This window comes from Panicum hallii, chromosome 1, assembly GCF_002211085.1.
Source record: "Panicum hallii strain FIL2 chromosome 1, PHallii_v3.1, whole genome shotgun sequence".
In the NCBI taxonomy this organism is placed as follows: Eukaryota; Viridiplantae; Streptophyta; class Magnoliopsida; order Poales; family Poaceae; genus Panicum; species Panicum hallii.
The window spans coordinates 19,049,214-19,076,232 of NC_038042.1; the positions used below are offsets into that span (position 1 = coordinate 19,049,214).

A 27,019-nucleotide genomic window follows, 5' to 3' on the forward strand; every position below is an offset into this window, starting at 1 on the left:
ACTTGCGACTACTGAGAACAGTAAATATAATCTTCCGCCTTCGTTAGGTTGTCACTAAAGGTCTGTTTGGTTGCCTGCCGACGGCGCCACACCGCACACCGCGCCTAAGGTGTGGCGGCCGATTCGGCCGCCACACCTGCGGCGCGAGATGTGTGGCGTGGCGCGGCGTTCGAGGCAGGCAACCAAACACGCCTTAAAACTTTTATTTACATGACAGATTGCTTCTATGACGTTTCTATATGAGATATTGAAAAAAAGTTTACCTACATAAGGCAAATCAATTACCATTTTTAGTCGGACTGAAATATTTTAGCATTTACCGCTACGACGAGCAGGTCACTAAAAACATGGAACCCAAAAAATTGAAGCATAGTTCGATAATATAGTTGCATTTTCTCTTGGGTTGTTAAGAATAGTCGAAATGTACCTGGACGAGAGGGATTGTTACTAGAGACTCGAGTGTACAAATCGTTGATTCCATCAACAAACAGAACAACATCTACCAGATCTCCTGACCAGACAACGCAATTACTCTCTCCAAGCAGAGCATAAGCACTGCAGGAGCAGTTCTTTAAGCATAACTCCTTGCAGTCATCCAAGCTTTTGCCTCCCACCATGGTGGCGTTCAATGTATCAGGCACCTTGACATGTTGCAACCGGTAAAATCCATTAGCCGACGAGCACGAAAGCGTTGCGTTCCTCACACAACCACCCGTGAAGTTCCTTTGGGTCCAGTCGTTTGGCGACCTGGGGACAAATTCCTGCAGACAAGTGCAGTCATCGTTGAGGCAGGCGCCGTTTGGACCACAGAACGCATAGGTATCACACTGACTCTGGGGCCAGTGCCAGTATTCAACCCAATCATCTTTGCTCGGATTGCTATACCAGCGATGGGCAATGCCGTCTGAGCTCATGACAAATCGCCACTGGACTGAGCTGTCCAAAGATGTGAACGAGTAATACGCACTGTCATCGTGAACAGTCATGTTAAAGGCCAACTTGTTTGTTGTCTTAAGATAAGGTTGACCACTGAACCCCTGACCATTCCATGGACCGGTCCTGCACAGCAAAGTAGTGTCGTTGAACAAGAGGAGCTCAGGAGGACGTCGTCTGGGGTCGAGCTTGATGCTGTAGCTCCCAGTAGACGGGTCCGAAAGGCTCTTCCACGATGTGAGTTGCATGTATCGGATAGTAGGGGATGTGTCATATCCAATTGTCATACCAGACAACAATGTGTCACAGGGGTCAGCAAAACTTTGCCATAGTGGATTTGGAGTCCCTGACATGGAGTCGTTGATGACAAGGTTTCCGGAGTCGAGAAGGAAGGCTTGTGGACTGTTGGTGCTAAACCTGCTTCTACTTGACCAAACATTGTTTCCTCTTCTATCCAGCAGGTCCAGAGAATTTGTGCTGAGGGTAAGACTTCCATTACCGCCCTTGATTGGAGTGTCACGGTTTGCCACCCAGACGACAGTCCGAGTTTTCATGTTATTGTACCATATTCCTAGATATGTGCTGTCTCCATTTGAAAAGAAACCCAGCACAAAAATACCTTGTGCTGAAACCAGTGTTTGCCCAACTAGCAAAGATTGGCCTGTGGTGAGCGAGTCATCTGGAACAAGGTATTTGAATATGATACTGTTAGATATTGTCAAGAAAACGGGAACCAGGTATGGGTAGATCAAGCAGATGAGCTATATGATTACCACATTGGTTAATAGCAATTTGTCTCACCTGAAGAAAAAAAGAGTTTGAATACCAAATAAAAAAAATTGACGTACATGTCGTGCATAAGTTTTACTGCATAAATTGCTACAAGAGTAGAAGGCATGTTCTCCATCTATTTCAAATTGTAAGTTATTTTAGTTTTATCCTAAGTCAAACTTCTTTAACTTTAATAAAGATTATAGACTATTCGTATACAAGATGTTAATCATTCTTTTTATTGATGTGCTACACATATAATTGTTCTTCGAGCTGAAGAGGGCGAGCTTGACAAGTGTTGTTGCTGGAATATTTTAGGCCCATTAGTGCAAAGGCCCACCATGTAAATCTAAATAATTCCAATAAAATCTCAAAGGTCCATCAGTGCAAAGGTGCATGGTAACAAGTTAGTCCCACCTTGCTAGTAGAGGTGGAGGAAATCCAACTTAAATAGTTGGATGCTCTCCATGCTCTTGCAAGTATGGGTGAGAGGAAGAAGGAAGAACACGCTCGCTCGCCTCGCCGGGCTCGGGTTTCGGGCGAAGGGCGCGCGTGAATGGTCCGCCAAAATCCGGTCCAATCCTTACGGGAACGCAGCTTCCTTTTGCAGATTTATTTTGCCACTTCAAATCTGTTACGGATCTCATGCGCGGAATTTTGGGACTCGTAACCGACTTGGTTTTTGGGACGTCAAAAACCCTAGCGGTTCCTTACTATAAATACGCACGGGTGCCGGAAAAAAGATATATACAGAAGACGCACAACACACCTCAACCTGCCTGCTGCGCCCCCGTGTACGCTACTTCGTCCCGTTCGTCGGCGATCGGGAGAGCAGGTCTCCGGAACCTCGTCCTCAGCAATCCTGCACTGGGAGAGAGCAAATATGGTTTTTGGAAAGCGCTCTGCGCGACTGCTCCAACGCTTCCACATCACCATCCTCTACGTCCTCGTCGCCACCGCTCGTCTTCCTTCTCGTCTGTGGGGCGCGACTCGGCGTCATCAAGCGTGCGGAGGTGCTGATCGTCGCCGTCGTCTTCTTTACCCGGTTATTCCGGTCAGACTAGAAATGTACGGTTTTCTATCCCTAACTATATCTTTCATACCTAGTATGATCTGGTTAGGGTTGATCTTTCTACTGCAATATTTTATCTTAAATTACTTGACGAGCATATTTACATATGTTCATTTTCTGTACGCAATCTTCGTCATGGTCATGATTTATTTTCAGATTAATTTAAAACTGAAACTCTTATTTTTTCTATCAGTTGTTGCCGTGACTAACTTCGTGTTCTATTGGATCTAGCCCCTGAAGGATGATGTTGGGCAAGAGGATGAGTTCTTTGACAAGGGAACCCACCACCTCCGTGAGTACCGCCCTGCCTTTACTATGTTAAATGTTAAAATGAACGTGCTGCTGCTTAACCCTCAACTTTTCCTCTCCTTCGTCATAGGAGCCTGGTATTTATATTTCACTTGCTCCTATTCTAGAGCAAGAATGAGTGAACGTCGAGGTATCGGTTAAAGGGATCTGGCTCAAAGAGAGCTGGCTGATGGAGGAGCCCCAGGCAAAGAGGCCCCGTAGGAGAACGTCACTTTTAATGTCGAAGCAGGATTCACTAAGATAGAAATAAAGCATTGGGTTGAACTCTTCTTTGATGTTAAAGTAGTAGCTGTGAATAGCCATCGACTATCTGGAAAGGGTAGAAGAATGGGACCTACTCTGGGACATACAATGTATTATAGACGTACGATCATTACCCTTCAACCGGGTTATTCTATTCCACTTCTAGATAGAGAAACAAACTAAAGGACAATATGGGGAATGCTCATTCAATGAGCATTCTCCATATTATGCCTTGAAGAGGACTCGAACCTCCACGCTCTTTAGCATGAGATTTTGAGTCTCACATGTCTACCATTTCACCATCAAGGCATCTTGAAAGTGAATCATATTCCACGAATATGATATCTATCGAATGTGATATATGGAATATATGACAAAGGTGGAGTCTTGGGTCAGTAGCATGCAGACTCAAGCTTCCTGAAGACATATCATGCGCAATGTATTCCATATTTCGCAACTTAAGTCTTCCACTCCTGACATTATAAAAAACAATTTGCAGGGTTGCCTATTTTTTTCTAGGGGCGGCCTAAAAGCACTACTGAAAAATGATTCGTAGGGACATCCTATTTTTTCTAGGGACAGGTTAAAAGGTAACCTGCTACTACAAATAGAGCGCGGTTATTGTAGCATCCAATCCACCCCTGGAAAAACACTTTTAGGGACGGATGACGCCGTCACCCACCCATGCAAATGGGCATCATTTTCAGGGGCCGGTGATGGTATCACCCTCACCAAAAAATAGCATTTGTAGGGGTAGGTGATGCCACCACCTCTTCCTAGAACTGGTGATATTTCTAGGAGCAGGTGATGGTGTAACACGTACGTAAAAATGCATTTTTAGGGACGGGTGATGGCATGACCCGCCCCTAAATATGGTTCCACACAAAAAAATTTATAACTTTTTTATATCGTCTTGGATGAAGTCAAACTTTATATCAAAATTGTAGAAAATGACGAGATGTAAAACTTTATAGTTGATAACTTTTTTATTTAAGGTCATTTAGTGGTCCAAAAAATTATTATGAACCTACATATGGCTATGACATCTCATACAACTCAAGTCATATTTTGAGGTTTCAACAATCTTAACCTTTACATACACTGACACATATTTGACATATTTTTTATTTATAGTTCACAATAATCATAGTGTAGAAGTTTCATTTTTTTATTTGTTTTGCTATATGGAAAGATTTAAATGAATTTTTGGAATAAAATTAAAAAATATTTTTAGGGGTGGTAGTGAGGTCACCCATACAAATTAATTTCAAAGTTAATATAAAAAATAGCATACCCCATAGAGTCACGAGTAATCGTGTAGTGTGGTGGAAAGGAAGGTACGTGGGAGGCTTGAAATATGCGGTTCGAACCCTGGGTGATGCAAGTGTGCATATTTCGTTAAAAAATTGTAGCTCGATAGTGGTGGCTGGTTGGCTACAATATTTTTTTCTTTTTCATTTTGTTGTTTTCAATTTTTTTATTTTTTCACTTTTTAGAAAACGATTTGTAGTGGTGGGTCACGGTATGACCTGCACCTATAAATCGATTTGTAGGGGCGGGTCACGCCGTAACACGCCCCTAGAAATCAGTCGTATTTTTAGCTGCGAGAACTAGGAGCGGATACTGTCGGTGTTTTACTGGCTGCCCACTGAGGGATATGCCAAAGGTGGTAAGTTTTAAGTGAGGAGACGCCGAGATCAGGAACTCGAAGGTGCAAGGAACACAAAACTTAGACAGGTTCGGGCCGCGAGGTGCGTAATACCCTACGTCCTGTATGGTGGTTTGTATTGCCTTTGGTGTAGAATGATCTGATGATCTTGTTTTGAGAGGGTCCCTTTCCCCCCTTATATATCCGGGAGGCCAGGGTTACAAGAATCCTAACCGATACTAGCCAAGGAATCATACCAGAACATATCTCAAGTAGATTTCCTCTGTACCGACTAGTTTTATCTCTGTTATCGCCATAATTTGACTGGGCCAAGGATAGGCCGAGAGCAGCATAGGCTGAAGGAAATCATCGTAATGGTCTGCGAATTGGTTTCTGTGCGAACACGTCAAGGGCCGGGACGGCCATTTATCTAGTAAGAATAGTTTAAATATAGTAACTTAGAGATTGTATCATAATCAGCTAGGGTTAGTTAGAAAAGATCAAGTCTCCAGACTATAAATATGTATCGTGAAATTCAATAAATAATAATCAACATTCACAACAAACTCTTGGCGCATCGCCACCCCTTCCTCGAGGGTTTCTCCAGGTAATCGACATGCTGCTCCGATCATGTTCCGCATGATCGGAGCAGCGTTGCATTTATCTGTTTATCTTTGTATTTCTCGTACTGAAGCGTTGTTGATGGCGAGTAACACTAGTTATCTTAAACGATTATGTACTGCGTTAGTTCCGAATAGTCCATCTATGTTCTGCTTGCTATTCGTAATCGTTTAGTTACCCTTGTACGTGATTTCGGGTGCAAGGGCAGCACCTTGCTCTGTATTCGCTTATAGATCTAATCCGTTACGGTAGTTCTTTGTATTATAAGAATTCGGTTTAATATCCGTATGATTAGGCCCTTCACACGGGTTAAATGTTCCGGCTGCATGATTGGTGTTTTATGGTAATCTAAGGAGGGATTGTTCCGGGAATCGACTTGTTAGTTGGTTTTTAGGCCTTTTTTTAGGTTATCATCTTGTTGTCTTTCATGTTCGTTAGGCTTAACCACGCATAGGATATTCCGGTTGCACGGTGAAGCCCTTTTACTGTCGTGGATTGGTTAGCTTGGTGATTACAGAGCATGCTTTTATCTTTTCTATCGGATTCGTACAATGTATTCGAATATTAATAGATCTGATCTGTTAAACGGGTGCAATCGGCTTCTTGTGGCCGATTCTGAGGGTTACCCAGAGGCTTAACCTGGTACAAGGACAGACCCGACCCAGTGCAGAGGTTCCATCAGCTCTTTTAGCCGGTCTTGGGAGGCATTTAAAGAGCCCGTCGCGGCTCGGACTAATGTTTGACATGGCTGTGCATGCAGGGAAATAACTGATAACGACTTCTACACCTTCCTGATTAGGTATAGGTCAGGTGACACGCCTAGCACTTCATCAAGCCAGGGCATGTGCCGGACTTCTGGGCCGTTGACCAAGGGATCGGGACCCACCAGCAGTCCTGGAAGCCTCCCGGCTCCTCGTGTTGCCTGTCGCTGCTCGCCGGTGGGTTTTGACCGACAACATATTCTGGCACGCCCGGTGGGACCTCATCGACTTCATCGACTACATCGACTACTTCATTGATCACTTCGAGTGCATCGACTACAACCGGCTGCATCATTTTCTTCGGCTACATCAACTTCCGTTATCAAGATGCCAACGAGAACTCGATTACTTACGAAGAGTTGTTTGATGAGCACAAGCAGAAGTATGATGGAATAAAGGCTGCTTTTGAAGCCGATCTCATCGGTTCATTTGAAAGGACCCGTCACCACGGTATCAGGTGGAAGGGATTTTCATCTGAAGGTGCACTTGACGAAGTGGATCTGTCTACTCCTACGGAAGAATGCACGTGAGCTCTCCGCCAGGAAGTCAACTACATGGTGGCTCATTCGTTACATCGACATTCTGAGAGTTTGGTGAACACCCTTGAGCGTGTCGCGGTACGTGTGGTGCAGGAGATTATGAAACACTAGTACTCTCCAACAGGACCTGCTTTAGGAAGTCACAAAGGGGAGTTGCCTTCTCAAGCCAGGCCACCAATGCCTTACATGTTTGCAGCTCCAGAGCAACATGGTTCTCCAGCATACGTCATGTACAAGATGGGAGGTGACCCTGCTGATCACCAATTCTTCAGTGAACCCCCAAAGGAGGTACCACATGGGTATGTTTGTGTGTACATACCAGATGGCGGTAGCCCGGCACAACCTACGCAGAGGACAACTGGAGGAACATCTGTAGTCGATGCCGACAAACAGGCATGGCTGGCTACTTATGCGACAGGGCCGAGTCACGAAGGTACGCACTCGGCCCCAGGACTTCATACGGTGGATCAGATTAGTGCCATTTTCAGAGATCAATTTTGCATTCTCCCAAGAAGGCGAGCGATCGGCTACACCAAGCCGTATCCAAGCGAGTACGACTTGATTCCTCTGCCGCCCAAGTATCGGCTGCCCGAGTTTACCAAGTTCAGCGGAGCGGAAGGATCCAGCTCCATAGAGCATGTGAGCCGGTATCTGGCGCAGCTAGGAATGATTTCGGTGTCGGATCCATTGCGAGTGAGGTTTTTCTCGCAGTCTTTCATAGGGCCGGCTTTTGGATGGTACACATCATTAGGTCATGATTCTATCCGCACCTGGAAGCAGCTAGAGGAACAGTTCCATATACAATATCTTTCAGAGGCTGTAGAGGCTGGGATTGCTGATTTGGCACAGGTCCGCCAGAAGCGAGGAGAAACGGTGGCGGAATACATCCAGTGTTTCAGAGAAGTTAAGAACCGGTGCTACTCGACTCGGATTTTAGAAAAAGAGGCAGTGGAATTGGCATCTTTGGGATTGGTAAAACCGATCAGAGATCTGGTTTTCCAGCTGGAGTTCAACTCTTTGGCACATCTAGTACAAAAGATGACACTATATGAGCAACGTTACCCAGAATTATACCAAGACAAGTTCAAACGTCAAGTGGTAATGGTTAACGCTGAAGACTCCGAAGACTCTGGGGATGACCAAGAGATCGCAGTTGTGGAGTGGGCACGGGGGCCAAAGCCCGTGCCCCGCAAGTGGGTGAAATAATAGGGTCCTTTGAAAGGATTTGATTTTGACGTAAGCAAAGTCGAACAGATATTTGACTTACTTTTGAAGGAGAAGCAGTTGAAGTTCCCTGAAGGTTGCAAGATCCCAACAGCTCAGGAGCTTCAGGGGAGATCATACTGCAAGTGGCATAACTCTTTCACTCACGGTACCGGAGACTGCAAGGAACTCCGGCGGCAGATACAATAGGTTGGCGGCAGATACAATCGGCTATTGAGCAAGGCCGATTAATCTTGGGGTAGTACGCCATGAAGGTTGATACTCAACCGTTCCCGAACGTAAATATGATGGAAGGGTACGACCGATCAACGCGTTGTCAGCTGGATTTTACGCTCGGTATTAACATGGCAAGACATACATCACGTCAGCATGCAAGGAAGCAAGAGGCCGATTCCCGCAATCGGCCCCAAAAAGAAGAAAGGGACTATATCACCGAAGAACAGGTCAGGCACGTTAGGAATCAACGACCAGTTTCCTCTCATCTTCTGAGAAAATACCAGTATCAGTATCAACAGCGTCTCCAACGCGAGACTGAAGAAGAAGAATATGAGCGGCGCACTGGGAAACGCCTCAGGAAGCGGGAGGATACGCGAGATCATTGGCATCGCCCGTTCTTCAGATACTGTTGGGACTCTAGCATGAAACGATTACCCACTCTTGAGGATTGCCCAGAGTGTAAGTCTCAGAAGCAAGATGCAAGGAGTGCCTCAGTTTTCTAGCATTTAGGACCAGTGCAGCCCTACTATGGACAAGTCGAGTCATCACGCACAGGAAGGGACTCAGAAGATGAGGATGATAAATATCACCAACTGCGCTGGTGCCCTGACGGGCTTAACCGGTCCTAGAAGCGGAGGGTGCAGTGGCTGCGCAACCTGGAAGAAGCAAAGGCTCAATATTTGGAAACACTAAGGAAAGCGCGGCCGGATTTGGCAGAAAAGGTTCACCACCCTCAAAAAGCAGAGAGTTCTTCTAAGAAGGTGTGGCGTCCCAACAAGTTGAAAGCCGATGTAAAAACATCGGCTGATGCACATATGGTATTTGTTCTTCCTGCAGAGTTTCATGCACCGGGCCACGAGGAGGTGCCAGTGGCTCAACTTGATTTGGGGCCACGGCCAGTCATATTTGAAAAGCCCCGAGAAAGGAATTGCAAGCACTTGAAGGCTTTATATCTTAAGGGTTACATAAATGGCCACCCTGTCAGCAGGATGCTAGTCAACACAGGAGCGGCGGTTAATATAATGCCGTACTCAGTGCTGCGCCGGTTGGGGCATTCTGTTGCGGATCTGATTAAAACCAACATCACATTAAGTGACTTCAACGGACAAACCTCGGAGGCGCATGGAGTCCTCAGTGTGGATTTGATGGTAGGAGGCAAAATCGTCCCTACTTCGTTTTTTGTTGTCAACAGCAATGGCTCGTACACCGTCCTGCTTGGGAGAGATTGGATCCATGCCAATTGCTGTATCCCTTCTATGATGCACCAATGTCTGATTCAGTGGGATGGAGATGAAGTAGAAGTAGTCCATGCGGACGATTCTGTTGACGTTTCACATGCCACCATGAGTGTCTGGGACGTGGAGGACTAGGAGCCGATCTCAGGGATTAGCTTGGAAGGCTGCGACCGCGTGGAAGCTACAAAAAACGGGGTGTGGCTGGTCTTATCCACTAGCCTTATGGAGTAGATGGGATGCCAAAGTTAGTTTGCACCAAAGTAACAAGAGAAGCTGATCCCTGCGATCGGCCCCAAAAAATAAGAATTGAATTGTTTTTGTCATCCATGTTACATTATAAAGAGGCCCGCTCGAGCAGCCGGCCATGTGTTGATTGTAAAATGGTACAAATTACTGAAAAGAACAAGTCGGTCGGTCCCTGCGATCGGCCGAATCCTTTTACTTCATATTCATCGTTTATTTGCAGTATCGACCTATTGGATGAAGAGAAGCTGGGATACGGGTTTACATCTACTGACGAGCTGGAAGAAGTCGACATTGGTCCTGGGGATAAGCCACGGCCAACATTTATCAGCAAGAAGTTGAATCCAGAATTGCGAGAGCCAATGATAGTGTTGCTAAAAGAATATGCGGATTGTTTTGCTTGGGATTACACAGAGATGCCCGGGTTAGACAGGAGTATTATGGAGCATCGGCTCCCTCTTAAGCTAGGATTTCAGCCGTTTCAGCAACGAGCGCGGCAAATGAAGGCCGAAGTACTAGAGGAAGTCAAGAAAGAAGTCGAAAAGATGATAGAAGCAGGCTTCATCAGGACATGCAGGTATGCTGAATGGATTTCCAGCGTTGTGCCTATACAGAAGAAGGATGGCCGGTGGAGAGTCTGTGTAGACTTCAGAGATCTTAACAGAGCTACACCAAAAGATGAGTACCCGATGCCGGTGGCGGAGACGTTGATTAATGCAGCTGCTGGTCATAAGATGTTGATTTTCATGGATGGCAACGCTCGTTATAACCAAATTTGTATGGCTCCAAAGGATATCCATAAGACCGCATTCAGAGTACCAGGTGCAGTGGGGTTATTCGAGTATGTGGTCATGACTTTGGGCTGAAAAATGCTGGTGCTACATACCAACGGGCCATGAATTATATGTTTCATGACTTGATCGGTAAGTTGGTGGAAATCTACATTGATGACGTGGTGGTGAAATCTGCATCGGCTGCGGGGCATTTAGGAGATCTACAACGGGTTTTGGAACGAACTAGAAAGTTCGGGTTTAGAATGAATCCAAAGAAGTGTGCCTTTGGTGTATCGGCTGGTCAGTTCCTAGGTTTCCTGGTTGATGAGCGAGGAATTGAGATCAGCCTAAAAAGTCAGAAAGCTATAAGAACAATGGTGCCACCTACTACAAAGAAGGAACTCCAACAACTCATTGGCAAGATCAATTTTGTCAGGAGATTTATTTCCAATCTGTCAGGAAGAATCGAGCCATTCATGGAGTTGGTAAAAATTAAAGCTAATGTTGAGTTCCGCTGGGGGGCAGAGCAACAACAGGCGTTTGAAGATATCAAAGAATATTTATCCAAACCGCCTGTGTTAGTCCCACCCCAGCAGGGTGAGCCATTCTATATTTATCTGTCAGTTGGTAACACTTCCATTGCTTCGGTCATTGTACAAGTGCAGGATGGTAAGGAGAGAGTTGTTTTTTATCTCAGCAGAAGGATGCTAGATGCAGAGACAAGGTACCCCGAAATTGAGAAACTATGCCTTTGTCTATTCTTTACCTGTACAAAGCTATGCCACATCCTGCTTTCAGCTGAGACGATTGTCATCTACAAATCAGATGTTATCAAGCATATGTTGTCGGCCCCGGTGTTGAATGGCCGACTCGGTAAGTGGATGTTTGCTTTGTTAGAATTTGATATCCGGTACCAGCTCGTGAAGGCAGTCAAAGGGCAGGCGCTGGCTGACCTCATTGCAGAAAGGACCAGCTCAGACATAGCAGCACTTTCCATCCGCGCATGGGCAATGTATTTTGATGGGTCGGTCTGTGGAGATGGTTCTGGCATAGGTATCCTGCTGGTTGCACCCCGGAGGGCAACATATTCCTTTTCAATCAGATTACCAACACCTTGCACCAACAATCTAGCTGAGTATGAAGCGGTGCACAAAGGTATGGAATTACTTCTTGAAGCCGGAGCAGAAGCAGTAGAAGTTTTCAGGGATTCAAAACTAGTCATCTCTCAGCTCACGGAAACGTACCGATGTGAGAGTGAGTTGTTGTTTCCCTTGTGGAGACAATGCCAGGAGCTAATGGCCTGGTTCAGATATATAAATTTCTACTGGATACCAAGAGTACAAAATTCCGAGGCCAATGATCTCGCTCAAATGGCTTCAGGTTACAAGGACACGGCGCATAAAGCTGATTTTCCAATAAACCTACTGGATCAGGGGGATTGAAGAGCCGATATCTTCAATTACTTAAAGGATCCGGCTCGGGCGGCACCTAAGAGGACACGTTACAAAGCCATGAAGTACGTCTTGATAGGGGATGACTTGTTCTACAGGACTCTAGAAGGGCTACTGCTCAAGTGCTTGGGGCCGATTGAATCCAATCGTCTTCTACATGAAGTCCATGAAGGTACGTGTGGTACTCATCAATCAGCCCACAAGATGAAGTGGTTGATCAGACGTTCGGGATATTATTGGCCTGATATGCTGGAAGATTGCTTCAAGTATTATAAAGGATGCCAGGCCTGTCAGAGGTTTGGGAAAATACAAATAGTACCAGCATCAGCAATGAATCCTATCATCAAACCTTGACCATTCAGAGGATGGGGCATGGACATGATCGGTAAGATTAATCCTCCATCGAGTAAAGGCCATCAGTTTATTTTGGCCGTCACAGATTATTTCACCAAGTGGGTAGAGGCTGTTCCTATGAAGTCAGTAACGTCGAGGGACGTCATCAATTTCGTCAAAGAACACGTTATTCATAGGTTTGGGATTCCTCAGACTATTACAACGGATGGAGGGTCGGTGTTTATATCTGATGAATTCAAAAAGTTCGCTGCCGACACAGGGATTGAATTGATCAGATCATCTCCATACTACGCTCAAGCAAATGGACAAGCCGAAGCGTCCAACCAGAGCTTGATCAAGCTGATGAAAAGGAAGATTGATGAATACCCACGGCGTTAGCATGAAGTATTATCAGAAGCGTTATGGGCTTATCGTGTGTCATGCCACGGGGCAACAAGAACTTCACCATATCATTTGGTGTATGGGCAGGAGGCCGTATTACCATGGGAGATTACGGCCGGTTCAAGACGGATAGAGTTTCAGAATGATTTGACTGCTGAAGAATATGCCGCACTAATGAGCTACAATATGGAAGACATTACAGAACTCAAGCTTTGGTTGCTGGAAAAGATCAAGGAAAATAAGGCCAAGGTAGCCCGCGCGTACAATAAGAAGGTTAAACTGAAGGAATTCCAAGTTGGAGATTTAGTATGGGAAGCGGTGCTACCATTGAGGACTAAGGATGCGGCATATGGTAAATGGTCTCCGAATTGGCATGGGCCTTATAGAGTTGATCAAGCTCTACCAGGGAATGCGTACATGCTTGAAGAATTGGATGGAGTTAAATTTCCGGTAGCTATCAATGGCCAACACCTCAAGAAATATTTCCCGAGCATGTGGGAAGATGAGTGATGAAGCCGATGTGATGCATCAGGCTGCAAGTCGACATGATCGGGTACTTTGTGGTGCATTAAGTCGGCTTGATCGGGTACTTTGTGGTGCATTAGGCTGCAGGCCGGTATCTATTGGGTACCTTAAAAGCCGGTGTAGTGCATCAGGCCGTAAAGTAGAACGAGATGAACAAGTCAGATATCTCAAGAAAGAGCAGTGTAGGTCCGTGCACGGAGCTAAAGATTGAATAGCCGACGTTAAGCCATCGACTTTAGAAGCAATAATTAGAACCTGCAAGTCCCGGGTTCGATAAAAAACAGAGAAGTCGATTGCGGGTGTTTCTTGATCTTAAAAGAACAGGTTCAACTTCTTTGCTGGTTTTTCTTGACAATTATATTTTTTGACTTGATTTGGGCTCGGGAGGAAGCAATAACAACAGGAGCATGTCTAAAAGCCGGTTTTAAGGAACAGTCAGACAAGTCGTCTTGGCATACAACTAGATAGCAGAAGAAAAGTAGGGACGGATCTTGGCAGAGTACTCTTGATATTGGCGGACTCATTTAAAGGGTACTCGAGTTCTCGAAGATCTCTGAGATATTTGAACTCATTTGAAGGGTACTCGAGTTCTTGAAGATCTCTGAGATATTTGATCCGGAATAAAGGAAAGGGTTGGGATTGGATCAGACAATTCAAGGAGCAAGGCCGATGCGATGCCATCGGACTTTAAATGATTGGATTTTTAGGTATTGGATTACTGAATACTGAAATGAAAGGGTTCATCTACGAGAAATTATTACAAAAGAAGCCGATCTACCGGCTCTGTGCACAATGGCGGACGACCCTACGAACTACCACTAGTAGGTCCCTAAGGACTTGTAACGCTTGTATGGGGGAGACGCACTGGTGTCATCGTCGCCGCTGCCTTCGCCACCGCCACAGTTGCTGCTACTGTTGCCGCCTTCATCGCTGCTATGATCGGCGTCGTCGCTGGCGTCCCCGTCGTCTTCTGAAGTCAACGATCCACCGCGCAGGAATCCTCCTGTAACTGAGTCGTCGTCGGTGGAACTGTCCTTGGCATTTTCTTCCGAGGAAGAGAAGAAGTCATCATCCCAGGAGTCTTCGTCGCCTTCGTCTAGATCCCCATGAAGGAGAATATGGAGATCCTTATCGTCGGTCAGGAACTCATCATCCTCAGACCAAATGCTGAAGTCCCACTCCTCTGCGTCCCAATGTAGAGGAGCGAGAGCCTCGTATGAAGCTACTGGGTCGAACTCCAGCGTTGCCTCCCTGGAGGTTTCAGAGTCAGGAGAGGTGATGGAGATTATAGAGGAAGAGGAATTGTTGGAGGCAGAGGAAAAGGAAGCCATCGTCGGGGGATGCAGAATATGCTGATGCGGTTAATGCACGGAGGAAGAAGATGGATAGAAGTAAATCCACCGATGCCAGTTTATAAGGGCGAAGATGGAAGGCGAAGCGGCGCTGTGGTGATTTCCAAAGGAGAAGTCGAAGGGTCGCGTCCGATGGCATTGGAAGGTAGTGCGCGTGTACAGGCCCTGGAAGCCGAGGGGTCGCATCCGATGGCATTGGGAGCGGCATGTGCGTGTACAAATCTTGGAAGTCGAAGAGGCGATAGTTTTAGAATTATGATTGCCAAAACCAGGGGGGCATGTATTATCGCCATAATTTGACTGGGCCAAGGGATGGGCCGAGAGCAGCATGGGCTGAAGGAAATCATCGTAATGGTCTGCGAATTGGTTTCTGTGCGAACACGTCAAGGGCCGGGACGGCCATTTATCTAGTAAGGATAGTTTAAATATAGTAACTTAGAGATTGTATCATAATCAGTTAGGGTTAGTTAGAAAAGATCAAGTCTCCGGACTATAAATATGTATCGTGAAATTCAATAAATAATAATCAACATTCACAACAAACTCTTGGCGCATCGCCACCCCTTCCTTGAGGGTTTCTCCAGGTAATCGACATGCTGCTCCGATCATGTTCCCGCATGATCGGAGCAGCGTTGCATTTATCTGTTTATCTTTGTGTTTCTCGTACTGAAGCATTGTTGATGGCGAGTAACACTAGTTATCTTAAACAATTATGTACTGCGTTAGTTCCAAATAGTCCATCTATGTTCTGCTTGCTATTCGTAATCGTTTAGTTACCCTTGTACGTGATTTCGGGTGCAAGGGCAGCACCTTGCTCTGTATTCGCTTAGTAGATCTAATCCGTTACGGTAGTTCTTTGTGGCCGATTCTGAGGGTTACCCAGAGGCTTAACCTGGTACAAGGACAGACCCGACCCAGTGCAGAGGTTCCATCAGCTCTTTTAGCCGGTCTTGGGAGGCATTTAAAGAGCCGGTCGCGGCTCGGACTAATGTTTGACATGGCTATGCATGCAGGGAAATAACTGATAACGACTTCTACACCTTCCTGATCAGGTATAGGTCAGGTGGCACGCCTAGCACTTCATCAAGCCAGGGCGTGTGCCGGACTTCTTGGCCGTTGACCGAGGGACCGGGACCCACCAGCAGTCTCGGAAGCCTCCCGGCTCCTCGTGTTGCCTGTCGCTGCTCGCCGGTGGGTTTTGACCGACAACAATCTCCTACTCATACGGGATAAATAAGAAATAAACGAGATGAATAAGAGATAAGACGGACTTAATCTCTTAAACCTGTTTAAACTACGTTATGTACATAGTCCCGTGGCACCGGGTCTGACAAGCCCCCGAGCTCTTTGTAGCTGAGTACTGCAGGCTTATTGAGTACTTTTTGAAGTAGTCTTCGGCTTCTTTGAAGCTCTGTCTTGAAGTCCTTCTTTGAGTACTCACTTGGCTGCATCGAAGCTATGAGGTGCTCATGCCCCAAATTATATTTTTGATATGGTGTGCGATTGAAAAATAGCACTCCATATGAAGTAGCCCCCGAGCCTTAGGTTAAATCGGAGAATCAGGCTGAGGGTCGCATTAGTCTTGAATCTTCCTTACTTTTTCAAATAAATTCGAAAAAATAAGTAGTCGATGCCACGTATCCCGCAGCCCCCGAGCCTTGAATCCAAATCTCTCAAATTTGGAAATAAGGATCCAAAAGTCGTGGCATACAAATTCCCCTCCAACATTCCCAGGTGGAAAAATCACTGGTTTTATATCAAAAATTATGCCCCCCCAACTCCCAAAAAAATCAAATAGTCCACCTGTTGTGAGGCCGGAGTGGAATATCGAGCTTTCCAGGGGGACATGGATCAAGTTGAGGAACTGCTAGACACCATAGCCGCGCATAAGCTGGTGGGAGTGACCGGCGCATCCGTTATGTTTTCCTTCTTCAAACACCGAGTCCAGCCAATCCAACAATGCCACAGACTTGGATTCGAGTACACGGGCGCTGAAGATCCGTCTCGCATGTGCGTAGAGGAGCTGTCAGACGAAGCCGCACTCCTCCGAGTCAAGCGGGTGCTGTTAGATGTGGATGCAGTCCCCTATGTCCTGCAGCTGTTCGCATCACAGAATCCTCCGAAACCGGTAAGTATTCGACTACTTTTGTTGAAAATGAACTCTGTTTTGCCGCTGCTAACAGAAAATCTTCTGTAGGGACACACAGAATTGTACCGGAGCTACCCGCCGCAACCCGACATCCCTCGGCTAGACCACGCGCCGCAGCTGAAGCCACCGAAGGCGGAAGCCCCCTGGCGGAGAAAGGAGCCAAGGGGAAGGCAAGTAGAGGCAACTCCCCCGGACCATCCGTGGAGTTGGCCGATACTCTGCCTGCGGTCCCGTAGGGTCGTTGGGTTGTGCGCAAATGCAAAGCGTAAGAAGTCGAGTCCACCAGGTAAGAATATGCTGACTTGTTGTCATGCATCAATATTATTGCATGCTGACATTTTCCATTTGCAGTCCTCCCGCTTCCCCACCCAGGCCCGGGCTCTAAGAAATGGAAACAGATCCCGCAGCTTCGGGGACTGTTACCATTGTCGTGGCGGCCACCGCGCCATCAACTGGTGTGACCCCGCAGCCAGCAACGAGAACCCCGCGATGGGCTATGCGGGTGAAGAAGGCTGTCATGAAGAAGTCTACGCTGTAAGTTTGCATCTTGTTGCGTAGTGAACATTCTGCTCTTTTTGACTTGTAATGGTATAACTGACTCGGCTTCATTAGGTCCGCAAGCGCCATGAAGCTCATGCCGAAGCCGGCCGCCGCTACTCCAGCCCCCGAGCCAGCAGCCCAAGAGGAGCCCACGCCCCAGGAGCTAGCCCCCGAGGCAGACGCGACGCTACCCGACCTGCCACCCCCCGAGCCACAACAAGCCGAAGCCAGGGCTGGTGGTGATGAACAAGTCGAGGCCCCTGACGCCGCTCCTGTGGATGGCACAGGTAAGCGTCTGACCGTCCATGGCTAGCTGCCTATACCCTAGGCATTATGTACTGAAAGCATCTTGACTTGCAAGTGCCCAGCAACCACCTTTCGAAGAAGCCGCAGGGACCTCGAGTCCTAGAGAGCTGCTAATGGCCAGACCCGGGTACCAGAACATCATCACCACAGATCTGGTGGATGACCCAATGCTGACGGCCAGTAACATAAAAACCTTCAAGAGAGCCTACAAGGAGTTGTACGATTATGCCATGGTAAGACGTGACAACTCCTCTGCTTGTATGCATTGTTGAATGGCTTGTCTTAATCTCCCCCTCTATGCAGAACGTGATCACGCACTCACAGAAGAAATCTGAGAAGCTGAAAGCCATCGTGAGTGGTCACCAGGAGCTTGCTGCCAAGGATAAGTGCATATCTGAGGAGCTGACGAAGAACATCTATCTCCGGAGAGAACTTGACAAGCTGAAGGCAGAGCGGACTCGTGAGATATGGCTCCTCAAGAATGATCTGCGGAATCTCGAAAGGGCCAACTCCGAGCTCCGGGAACAACTCGAGGGTCAAAAGAAGGCGCACCAGGAGCAGCTCAAAGAACAAAAGAAAGCGCACGAAGGCAAGCCCTTTCTTCCCTCGAGTACTTCCACTAAGCCATTTGTCTTGAATTCTGAAAACATCTTTACCGCAGAGCTTAGGAAAATCTTAACATATGAGGAAGAGCTGCTTACTGACGTGAAGAATATGCTGTATCCCCGTACAGATGATGTCGAGAGGCTGCAGAAGGTCATCACCGACACCGAACAACAATTCGTCGGCAGCCTTCAGCAGATCAAGACGCTGAGTGAGAAGGATGAGCGGCGGCAAAAAGAGCTGGAGGACCTCAGGGGGGCGCCCAGGAGCTGGTGGACATGGTGGATCCACCAGAAGAAGGCCAAGTAGGCGAGCGGCCCTTGCTGGAGCGACTTTGCGGAGCGCCACAGAAGGTCGTCAAGTCCCTCTCAAAAGCTTCGGTCGCGTGTGTCAGCCACGCCCTCGCCTTCGTAAAATCCTTTTTGCCGGAGGCTCAACTGGAGACATTTGCTCAGGGAGTGGCTGCGGAGTGCACCGAAGACCGATGCACCGAGTACCTCCAAGAAGCCCGACCTATAGCAGAACAGATAGTAGAAAATATACTGCAAGAGTAGGATGTAAAAACAAGTACTTGTTTCCTCTTGTATATATTTTATTTGATGTCTCTACTTGCGTGTGCCTTAGCTGAATTGTTATCCAAGCTTAAAAGCTAAGTAGTAGACACTACCCCGGGTGCAGCGACCCTGGAAGTAGCCATAGCTCCGAGTAGGAAACCATCCCGCAAGTTAGATATAACCCGATCGCGCGGGCCTAACTAGTTAGGAAAAAGCGTGAGCATCGTCGCAGGATTGCCGTACATATGGTAGGGAGAAATGAAGCTAACCCGAGTGCAACGACTCTGGGTGTAGTCGAAATCGCTCCTCATGAGCGCGCGTCCAACAAGTTAGGTAGAAACCAATCGAGCGGATCGAATTTGTTGGGAAAGAACGCGAGCATCGTCGCGCAGCTGCCATGCTTCTGGCAAGGAGTCAAAATTGACCCGAGTGCAATGACTCTGGGCGTAGTCGACATAGCTCCTTATGCGAGCCCATCCAATAAGTTAGGTATAAACCAATCGAACGGATCGATCTTGTTGGGAAAGATATGATCATCATCGCAAACAACCATCAAAGGTCATGGCGAGAAGTCGATAGAGCATGGACGTGGCTGTAGCCTCCGTCGAACTCGCGACAAGAAGTCGACAAAGCGTGGACGTGGCTACAGCCTCCGCCAAACTCATGACAAGAACTCATTGCATCATGGACGTGGCCGTAGCCTCCGTGAAATTCATGACAAGAAGTCAATTTATATAAAACATGCACATGGCCGTAGCCTCCGTATGTTCATATAGAAATTTACAATCCGAATCTTGTGACACGTAGCCTCCAAATTGATTCGGAAGAAAAATACCACCTGAGCACCTGGAGATCAGCTATCTCCGAACATTTTCTCATGGGTAGAACTTGCGCAGGTTCTGAATGTTCCAAGAGTTCGGAACATCTTGGCCCCGGGATATTGTAGTCGATACGACCCCGGTCTTGTAACCTGCTTGACAACGAACGGACCTTGCCACCTTGAGTTGAGCTTGTGTAGGCCGGACTCGTCTTGGATGCGATGTAGGACCAAGTCGCCTATGCTGAATGACCATTCCCTCACGTTGCGATTGTGATATCGCCGAATCCCCTGCAGGTATCGAGCTGACTGAACAAGAGCGATGCAACGAGCCTCTTCGATAGAATTGAGCTCTAACTGCCTCGCTTCGTCCGCCTCGCCTTCATTGTACATTTCAACCCATGGGGATTTCCACATGATGTCGGCTCGTAAGATAGCTTTAGAGCCGTAGATAAGAAAGAACAGAGTTTGTCCTATGGCTTTGGACGGCTGAGTCCGGAGCCCCAAGATGACATGTGGCAACTCGTGCATCCACTTTCCTCCTTTCTTACTGTTTTCATCATAAAGTCTTTTCTTGAGACCCTCAATTATCATGCCGTTCGCCCTTTCGACTTGACCATTGGCCCTTGGGTGTGCAACAGAGACATATTTGACCTCAATGCATGCATTTTCACAGAACTCCCAGAACTGGTTAGCTGTGAAGTTTGATCCCAGGTCTGTGATGATGGTATTTGGGAAGCCGAAGCGATGCAAGATATCAGAGATGAAATCAACAACCCGATCTAGCGTGAGCTTGGCTATCGGTTTGTACTCGATCCACTTGGTAAACTTATCGATAGCCACCAATACATGGGTGAAACCGCCTGGCGCTGTTGTGAAGGGCCCAATCATATCTAGGCTCCAGCAAGCAAATGGCCAAGATAGCGGTATGGTGATGAGACTGTGAGCTGGGACATGAGATTGCTTTTCAAACAATTGGCAGTTTTGGCATCTCCGCACGAGGTCTTCAGCATCAGTCACTGCAGTGGGCCACCAAAAACCAGCTCTGTATGCTTTTCCCACCAGCGTTCTCGAAGCTGCGTGGTTGCCGCAAACACCCTCATGTATCTCCCGCAATATGTCGTAGCCGTCTTCTTTTGTGATGCACTTCATGAGCACCCCTGATCGTGCGCCACGCTGATAAAGCTTGCTGTCGACGAGGACGAAACCCTTGCTTCTGCGCATGACACGAGCTGCCTCTGCGCTTCTTGCGTCCAACCCTGCTGGAAGTTTTTGATCCCGGATGAAGTTGATGTAAGCCTCTCTCCAGTCCTCCCCAAGCATCATAACCTCCCAATCAGGCTGTTGAAGGCCATCATCAGTGGTTACCTAACGTGAGTACTTAATGGATGGTTGTTTCAGCTCCTGGATGAAAACTCCCGCTGGAACCTATCCACGGGTGGATCCTAGCGTGGACAGTATGTTCGTGCCAACGTTATACTCCCGTACCACATGATGAACCTCCAGGCCGAAAAATTTATTTTCCAGCTTGCGCACTTCTTGTACGTAAGCGTCCATCATCTCCTTGTTGTAGTTCCACTCTTTGTTGACTTGCTCAACGACAAGAAGAGAATCACCATATACCAGTAGTCGCTTGATCCCTAGTGATATCGCCAAACGTAGCCCGTGAAGCAAAGCTTCATACTCGGCTTCATTATTGGATACCTCCCAAAGGATCTGAAGGACATACTTCAACTGTTCGCCCCGGGGAGAAATAAATAGGACTCCGGCGCCACCACCGTCAAGCTTCAGAGATCCATCGAAGTACATGGTCCAATGCTCTGGCTTGTCGACTGGAGTTGGAATTTGATTCTCTCTCCACTCAGCCATAAAATCGACTAGAGCTTGAGACTTGATTGCAGTGCGTAGCTTGAAGTCGATAGACAAAGCCCCCAGTTCCACTACCCACTTTGATATACACCCCGTGGCATCTTGATTATGAAGAATATCCGCCAAAAGAAAATCCATAATCACAGTGATCTTGTACTCATCGAAATAATGGCGCAACTTTCTTGAGGCAATCAGAATTGCATATAAAAGTTTCTGAACTGCCGGGTACCGTACCTTGGATTCGGATAGTACCTCGCTGATGAAATATACAGGCCTCTGCACTCCAAATGCATGGCCTTCCTTGCCTCGCTCGACTACAATAGCACTGCTGACAACATTAGTTGTTGCCGTGATGTAGAGTAGTAGATCTTCCCCCAGCAGTGGTGCTGTAAGGACCGGTGGAGACTGAAGGTGACGTTTCAGATCTTGCAGGGCCCTCTCGGCCTCCTCCGTCCATTGGAACTTGGCGTTTCAGGAGCTTGAAGAAGGGTAGTACTCTCTCCCCGAGTCGGGAGATGAACCTGTTCAGGGCTACCATGCATCCTGTTAGCTTCTGCACATCTTTGATTGTGGCCGGAGCCTTCATATCAGTGATGGCCGTGATCTTCACAGGATTGGCTTCAATTCCTTGGTTGCTGATGATGAACCCAAGCAATTTTCCTGATGGTACTCCGAAAACGCATTTGGTTGGGTTAAGCTTCCACCAAAATTTGCGCAGGCTGCTGAACATTTCTTCCAAGTCTGCAATCAAGTCATCGGAATTCCTAGTCTTGATGACCACGTCATCCACGTAGGCTTCAACGTTCCGATGTAGCTGATCAGAAAGCACATCTGGATCGCGCGCTGATAGGTACCTCCTGTGTTTTTCAACCCGAAGGATATAGTTTTATAAGCATATGTCCCGTACGGGGTGATGAACGCGGTCTTGATTTGATCTTCCTCCTTGAGCGCAATATGGTGATAACCTGAATAACAATCAAGGAAACAGAGGAGCACACATCCCACCGTCAAGTCGATGACTTGATCAATACGCGGTAGCCCGAATTGATCCTTCGGGCAATGCTTGTTGAGATCGGTGTAATCAACGCGCATTCTCCATTCATTATTCTTTTTCTTTATAAGAACAGGATTAGCTACCCACTCTGGGTGGATTACTTCTTTAATGAATCCAGCCACGAGAAGTTTAGCTATTTCTCGTTTAATTGCCTCACGCTTGTCATGAGCAAACCTTCGCAGGCGTTGCTTTTTGGGCATGGCCTGTGGGTGTACATTCAGACTATGCTCGATCAGTTCCCTGGGCCCCCCTGGCATGTCCGCTAGTTTCCACGCGAATATATCTCGGTTAACCCGAAGGAAACTGACGAGCGCGAGTTCCTATTTCTCACCTAAGCCCGCGCCGATGACGGCGGTCTTAGATGAGTCACCCTCCTGGAGCTGGATCGACTTGAGGGCCACATCATCAGTCGATTGGATGCTCGACTTGCTGGCCTTTCTCGAAGGGATCTCCAGCCCGAACTGGGAGAGCTGCTGCGTGGCCGTGAGTACTTCCCCTGAAGCATCTGGCACACGAGTAGTCGAAGCATACTGGATCGCCTCCTGATTGCAATCATATGACTTCTTCAAGTCGCCTCGGAGAGTGAGAACTCCACTTAGTCCTGGCATCTTGAGAAGCAGATAAACATAATGCGGCACTGCCATGAATTTGGTGAGTGCCGGACGGCCCAGTATGGCATGATAAGAAGATTCGAAGCTAGCCACTTCGAATTTAATGAACTCGGTGCGGTAGTTCTCCCTCGTGTCGAAGGTGACTGGAAGAACTACCGTACCAAGTGGGTGCGCCGCATTACTTGGGACGATGCCATAGAAAGGGGACTTGCAAGGAATCAGCATGTCCATGAAGTCCAGACCCATCTTCCTCAGAGTGCTGGCGAAGATGAGGTTGAGACCACTCCCACCGTCGATGAGCACCTTGGTGAGCCTGACTTCTACCACCAATGGATCCAGGACCAGGGAGAACTTACTGGGTTCCAAGAAGCTCGTCCACTGATCATCACGGGAGAACGAGATGGGGACCTCCGACCAACGGAGTGGTCATGGTATCGCCGGCATGATGGACATGATCTCCCGGAGAAGCAGCTTTTGGTCCCGCCTGGAGCCGAAGTCTCCATCTCCCCCGAAGATGATGTTGACGGTCTTTGAAGCATCCTGGAACTTCACGTTACGCCCTTGATCCTCTTGGCCGTCATCCTCAGGTTCCTTGTCCACTAGCTTCTTGTTCTTCTTGCCACCACCGGAGTTGCTGAATGTCCTCCGGAGGTGGTAATACTCGATGGCCGCATGATTGGCACCTGGATGCCATGGGCATTTCTTCTGCAGGAGCTTCTCGAACTCCTCCTGCGTTGTCGACTTCTTGCCTCGCGAAGTACGATCCACAGCCACGATAAGATCATCTGGCCTGCATTTTAGGGGTGGACCCGAATAGTCCCGCTGGCTTTTATCGTTGCGGTTGTCATTTGGACACCTTAGATTGCTATCTTGGCGCCGCGGGAACCGCTCCCGCATCTTATCCTCCTGTTCGGACCAGTCGTGCATCATGTCACGAAGGCCCGCAACAGTTTTTGGCCTGTTCCGTCCGAAGTCTCTGTAGATGCCTGGGTCCGTGATGCCGTTGTAGAAACAGTCAATGATGTCGTCCTCCGAGATGTTCGCGATGGTAGTGCGAACGTCGAAGAAGCGACGTGTGTAGGACCGCAGGAGCTCGCTACGTTCCTATTTACACTAAGCAAGATCGTGACGAGTACCTGCGCGTGCAATCGCCCCCTGGAAGTTGTCGATGAAAGCCTTCTTGAGCCGCTCCCAGGAGTCGATCGAGTTGTTGCTGAGGCTCTCCAGCCACGTGAGCAGCGCAGGGTCCAAAGCCATCGGGAAGTAGATGACCTTGGTAATGTTGGAGCCCCCTGCGACTTCAATGGCCGTGGAGTAGCAATGTAGCCACTGCTGAGGAGCTTGCTTGCCATCGTACTTAGTGATGCCGATCGGCTTGAAGCCCTCAGGATACTTGTAGCTGCGGAACCATGTAGAGAAAGCTGGGAAACGGTCGCTGCAGTCAGTACCTCCGGTCTCGACTTTTTCACGAACCTTGCACCTGGAGTCGATCATGGACCGCGCATCGCGGCCTTCATTGATGTGCAGGCGCAGGTCTTCTAGAGGAGGCCGATGATTGGCCTGTCACGGGTTACCCCCTGGAGGTGGCTGCTGCCTCCCGCCAGGGGCCTGGCTCCCGTGAGCGTTGTCGTTGTTGTGGCTGGGCTGAGGTCGAGGACGACCGCCGGCCGTTTGGCTGTGAGCCTAGCTCCAGCTCTCGCCCACGCGCTCCTCCCTGACGGTAGATGCCGGGTTTTGTTGATCCAGCTGGATCCAGACCCTCTGCACGTAAAGAAGTGCTTGATGCACATTCGGATCAACTGCGCTCGAGTATAGCCGTAACCCTGGTGATGTTGGCCACCAGAGTCCTGAAGCCCCGTTCGCTTACGGCAGCGAATTCAGGGTCAAGCTCGCGATGCATAGATCGCCTGCGCTCGTTGACCCTCCTCCGCTGGATTGTGCGGGCTCTGTTCCTAGCCCTCCGTGCCTCAAGATCGGTGTCGGTTTCATCGCCGACGTTGGCTGTGACCTCATCTTCAGATACAGCATCGAATTCGACGATGGAAAAATTGCCATCATCCTCGCCTTCTTCCGCCATCAGCACCTGGCGAGAGATGAGCACATCAGAGCTCGCGTCGACTAGTTTACTCGACTCCTCCGCCACGGTGGCCAACGGCCTGCCCTCCTGGAAAGGCAAAGGCTCGAGGTGTGCCACAAGTCGATCCTCAGCTTCGAGTAGATCAGAAAGGCTCATGCCCTACAATGCACGAAGCGCCCCTCCGGAGTGGAGGTGATCATTAGACTGTTGGCACCCAAACAACCCGAAGCACCCCGACGTGCGGTGGCTTCGAGTTTTTGGAGTAGAAAATCCAAGTCCTCCTCCAATATGGAGAGGGACTCGGAGCTGTTGGCCTCCTAAAGATCAGTGGCCAAATTGTGTTGACTGAGTCGTGATCGGTTACGCGAGTCCTTAGATTGGAAAGAGTCCAACCCGAGGAAGGTTGTCGCAGCACCGGATGAAGTTGTGCCGGAAGCAGACTCCACCCTGGTCTTTGCGGCGGATGCATGGTTTGACAGGTCATCGAGATCATCAACGAACTTGTCAAGATTGCTGCTGGGACCCGCTGTGGAAGCTTTTGGCTTCATGTCAATGAGGAATCAATGAAAACTGCCTGCATCATCTACGATGCAAACCCACGAGCCAAAAACAAATATCATGCCCTGAGAGGGAACTGACCGGGTGAACTGAAATGATGCCATCGAGTTCCCCAGAGGATCTTCGATGCGCTCCCCTACCTGGCGCGCCAGCTGTCGGTGTTTTACCGGCTGCCCACCGAGGGATATGCCCAAGGTGGTAAGTTTTAGGTGAGGAGACGCCGAGATCAGGAACTCGAAGGTGCAAGGAACACAAAACTTAGACAGGTTTGGGCCGCGAGGTGCGTAATACCCTATGTCCTGTATGGTGGTTTGTATTATCTTGGGTGTAGAATGATCTGATGATCTTGTTTTGAGAGGGTCCCTGTCCCCCCTTATATATCCAGGAGGCCAGGGTTACAAGAATCGTAACTGATACTAACTAAGAAATCGTACCAGAACATATCTCAAGTAGATTCCTTCTGTACTGACTAGTTTTATCTCTTACTCATACGGAATAAATAAGAAATAAACGAGATGAATAAGAGATAAGACGGACTTAATCTCTTAAACCTGTTTAAACTACATTATGTACACAGTCCCGTGGCCCCAGGTCTGATAGGTACCTCATCTGCCTCTAAAAATTCTTTTTTACAGTGAAGGTAACCCGCTCCTACAAATGAAACGGGATTACTGTAGTAATTCACTCATCTCTGAAAAATATTTTTAGAGGTGGATGACGGGATCACCTGTCCGTAGAAAATAATTTTAGAGGCGGGTGACGGGATCCCCCGTCCCTGAAAATAGCAACTATTTCCAGGGTCGGTGATGGCATGACCCGCCCCTACAAATGGTCCAACATAAATAAATTCATAACTTTTTCATATAATTTCGGATGAAGTCAAACTTTATATTGGAATTGTAGAGGTTGACGAGATCTAAAACTTTATAGTTGATAACTTTTTCATTTGAGGTAATTTAATAGTTCAAAAAACTATTATAAGTTCTCTAATTTTAAAATTTAGAAGTTTTGATTTTTTTTCAACCAACTTTAGATGTAGAGTAGCTCCATATCAAAGTTGTAGTGGTAAAATAATAAATTCTATAGTTTATATATTATTCATTTAAACTGTTTAGAATCATAAGATCATTTAATCCTTGTGCCCTACACATGCTTATGATTAATATAGGATCTCGTACAACTCAAGTCATATTTTGAGATTTTTACAATCTTAACTTTTATATACACTAA

The 27,019-nt window shown here is 47.7% G+C and overlaps 1 protein-coding gene across 1 annotated transcript in view; it reads right to left on the minus strand.

Annotated features, from left to right (window-relative positions):
• The window catches only part of LOC112879799 (receptor-like serine/threonine-protein kinase SD1-8), a 30,213-nt gene extending 3,779 nt beyond the window's left edge, over positions 1-26,434 (minus strand). Inside the window, exons 1-3 of the mRNA XM_025944208.1 lie at positions 26,394-26,434; positions 1,707-1,734; positions 428-1,612 (exon numbers count right to left, since the gene is read on the minus strand). Of these exons, the coding sequence (XP_025799993.1) occupies positions 428-1,487 (1,060 nt within the window). The 5' untranslated portion in view covers positions 1,488-1,612; positions 1,707-1,734; positions 26,394-26,434. The remainder of the gene's footprint in view (positions 1-427; positions 1,613-1,706; positions 1,735-26,393) is intronic.
• Positions 26,435-27,019: the final 585 nt, after the last annotated feature.